The 2,894-nt window shown below is 51.7% G+C and overlaps 1 protein-coding gene across 1 annotated transcript; it reads right to left on the reverse strand.

The window, feature by feature from the left end:
* Positions 1-967: 967 nt before the first annotated feature.
* LOC123129889 (uncharacterized) lies at positions 968-2,556 on the reverse strand. The gene is made up of 2 exons (XM_044549865.1): positions 2,229-2,556; positions 968-2,103 (listed from the first exon to the last, which is right to left on the reverse strand). Exons 1-2 carry the CDS (start codon positions 2,404-2,406, stop codon positions 1,148-1,150), a joined length of 1,134 nt encoding a protein of 377 aa, XP_044405800.1. The 5' UTR covers positions 2,407-2,556; the 3' UTR covers positions 968-1,147.
* Between the last annotated feature and the right edge of the window lie 338 nt (positions 2,557-2,894).

Genomic DNA, 2,894 nt, shown 5'->3' on the forward strand with positions numbered 1-2,894 from the left:
TTTATTTCAATTATCAAATTAAGTTGAACTTCCAAATTTTGTCATATTTTCGTATTATTTTTATTCTTTGTATTTTCCCATTTAAAAAAACATGATTTGATGAAATTTCAAAAAATGTAAATCTCCATAAATGTTCGTATTTTAGAGTAATTTCATAAAATTTGAAAAATTGTTTGTGTTTAGGAAAATATATGTTTTTTCAATGAATGTTCTTGTTTTCAATAATTGTTCACAGATTCAAAAATGTGCGTGGTTTCAAATTTTGTTGGAAGTTTCTCTAATTTTCAAACATGTTCCCATTTTAAAAAAATCACTTTTTGGGAAAATCGTAAATTAAGATAAAGTCTTTTTTCATATTTTTCACTATTAAAGAAAATCATGTTGAAATTTTGCTTTAATTTTGAATAATGTTCCCATTTAAAAACTATTTGACTTTTTTGAAAATACATATTTAAAAGAAGATCAAATAAAACCAACCAAAAACATTGGTTTTGAACATTGAACTGGGAACTACAGTGCTTACTGGTCGCTACAGTGACTGAAATATTGTTGGAAGTTCTTCCCATTTTGAAAATTGTTCACATTTTTCAAAAAACTGGTCACTATTTCAAACAATGTTCGGAAATTCAAAAAAGGACATATTTTAAAGTATTTGTTCACTATTTAAAGAAAACCATTTCAAAAATTTGCTTCAATTTTGTTCACCTTTTAAAAAAGACAGTTTGAGTTTGTTGAGAATGCATATTTTCAGAAATGATCGATATAAACTGACTAAAAAAACCGGTTTGCAACAGTGAACTGGGAACTATAATCCCTATCTGTCACTACAATACCAACCATGATGTCTCCCTGTACCAAGCGTTGTCAAATTGACACCTGCAGGTGTCATGTAGGAGGTCTCACCGTGAGTGTGGTGCTCGAATCTAAGTGCTGATTGATCTAATGGTTCATCATGCGAACCATAACATTCGATGGAGCAATTCAATTTCACACATCTCACGAATTACATTAAACACTAAGTGACCTCTCCAACATTTGAATAATATGCAGCTTCAATTAGTAACTAAGATCGTAATCGAATGATTCATTACGTCACGTTCATGGCGTCACGAACAAGCAGTGTGGGTGGAAAGGAGTGGATCGGCGATCAGCCTGTGATGGTGGTGTTGGTGGCGGCGCACGGGGTGAAGTCGCATGGCAGCTTGGTCCGTCCGGCAGGTCCCCCGCCGCCGGTGTTGGCGCGGCGGAAGCGGGCGCCCTCGATGAGCACGCGCTGGGCGGAGCTGAGGAGCGCGCCGTTGAGGTGGTCGAGGACGCTGGCGGTGGTGGGGTAGAGGAAGGGCGACCCCGGGGCGTTGTAGTAGGCGTTGAGCAGCGCCGCCGTGGCCTCCCGGAGCAGCGTCCGGTACGGGTCGCCGCGGCCGTCGAGCGCCTCCCGCAGCGTCATGTCCGGCCCGTACCGCTGCGCCACCAGCGGGCCGAACGCCATGGCCACCGTCGTGTTGGGCGTCACCACCTTCCAGTGGCACCGGTGCTCCGGCAACGTCCACTGGTCGTACGCGCACGCGGAGCCGGAGCTTGAGCCGGAGCCCGAGCCATCGGCCGGCGTTTCGCTTGAGGAAGGCGCGGGCGGCGAGGGGATAGCCTCCGGCTCTGGCTGCTGCGGCACCGTCGGCGGGCGGCGCCAGACGGGAGGCAGGAGCCGCGGCCTGCGGCGCCAGAAGATCGGCACCGGGGAATACACCGGGCCCGGCGCCACCGTCAGGGGCGGCGATGGCGTAGCAGCCGCGGCCGCCGGCCGGTCGTGCGGAGGAACGAGGCCGGCACGGGGGCAGAAGTCCATGGGCTGCTCCGGCTGCGAGAGCAGCGGCAGCACGGTGTAGAGGGCGAGGCCGAGCATGCGGAAGGCGAGCGTGAGCTCGCGCGGCTCGGCGGTGGCGGCGGCGGAGCAGTGGCCGGTGGCATGGACGACGCGCGCCGTGCAGCGGTTCATGTCCGGCGACCCCTCCATGCGCACGGAGAAGCCGCCGAACCAGTTGGTGTTGCACTCCCGCACCGTGATCGGCGTGTCGCCGCCGCCGCACTGGATGGCCACCCGCGCCCCTGCATCCACCCATCCGATCGCCATGCACGCACGTACACGCATGCGCGTTGCATGTTGGATTGGTTAGTAGGTGGGCGGCCATGGACGCGTGAGTCCATGAGTAGGAGCGAGGTGGGTTACGTACCGTAGAGCGGGTAGTCGAAGAGGCCGCGGGCGCCGTCCTTGCACTGGTCGCAGAACACCATGCCGGCGACCACCGTGCTGCTGGTCGCCGCGTCCGCCGCGGACACGGCCAGCAGCAGCAGCAGCAGCGCGACCACCGCCGCCACGCTCCTCGCGGCGCCGTCGAAGGGACCCGCCATGGCGTACCGATGCGCGCTCTGACGGTGGATGAAGGAGGTTAGGGATGTGCAGCGCGCCGGCGGCGATGGATTTATAGCCGGCCAGCTGCCGCGTACGCCGGCCCCCGCGTGGGTACGTGCAGCTTTGTGTGATGGATGCGCAGCTAGCTAGAAGCAAATGGGCTTTGCGTGCCCACCGGTTAAAAACCTAGCTTTTAAAATATTTACACTTGGACGAATGGGTCCGTCACTCACTCACTGGAATGTTCGGACACGTACGTACGAAGCACATCGGATCGGAGCAAAAGGTTGTGAGCAGAGCGATCGGCCTTCACTCTGATGCCATTCCTAATTGTTTCCTCACGTTCTCCTGCTAGTTATTTGTAATATTCTTTTTCGCTCTTCTTTGAAAAAATAATATATATCTGAATTCTGAGCGAAAAGACCATTAGCACAAGACCGATCTCGGATACATTTTAAATTTTAGTGTTTCAGTAAACTAAAACATG

This window comes from Triticum aestivum, chromosome 6A, assembly GCF_018294505.1.
Source record: "Triticum aestivum cultivar Chinese Spring chromosome 6A, IWGSC CS RefSeq v2.1, whole genome shotgun sequence".
NCBI classification, from domain to species: Eukaryota; Viridiplantae; Streptophyta; class Magnoliopsida; order Poales; family Poaceae; genus Triticum; species Triticum aestivum.

Excerpts from the sequence above, each read along its gene's own strand:
- LOC123129889 (XM_044549865.1), bottom strand. The coding sequence starts at position 2,406 with ATGGCGGGTCCCTTCGACGGCGCCGCGAGGAGCGTGGCGGCGGTGGTC. Across the intron at positions 2,104-2,228 it reads CTTCGACTACCCGCTCTACG|GGGCGCGGGTGGCCATCCAG; the intron begins GTACGTAACCCA and ends GGGTGGATGCAG.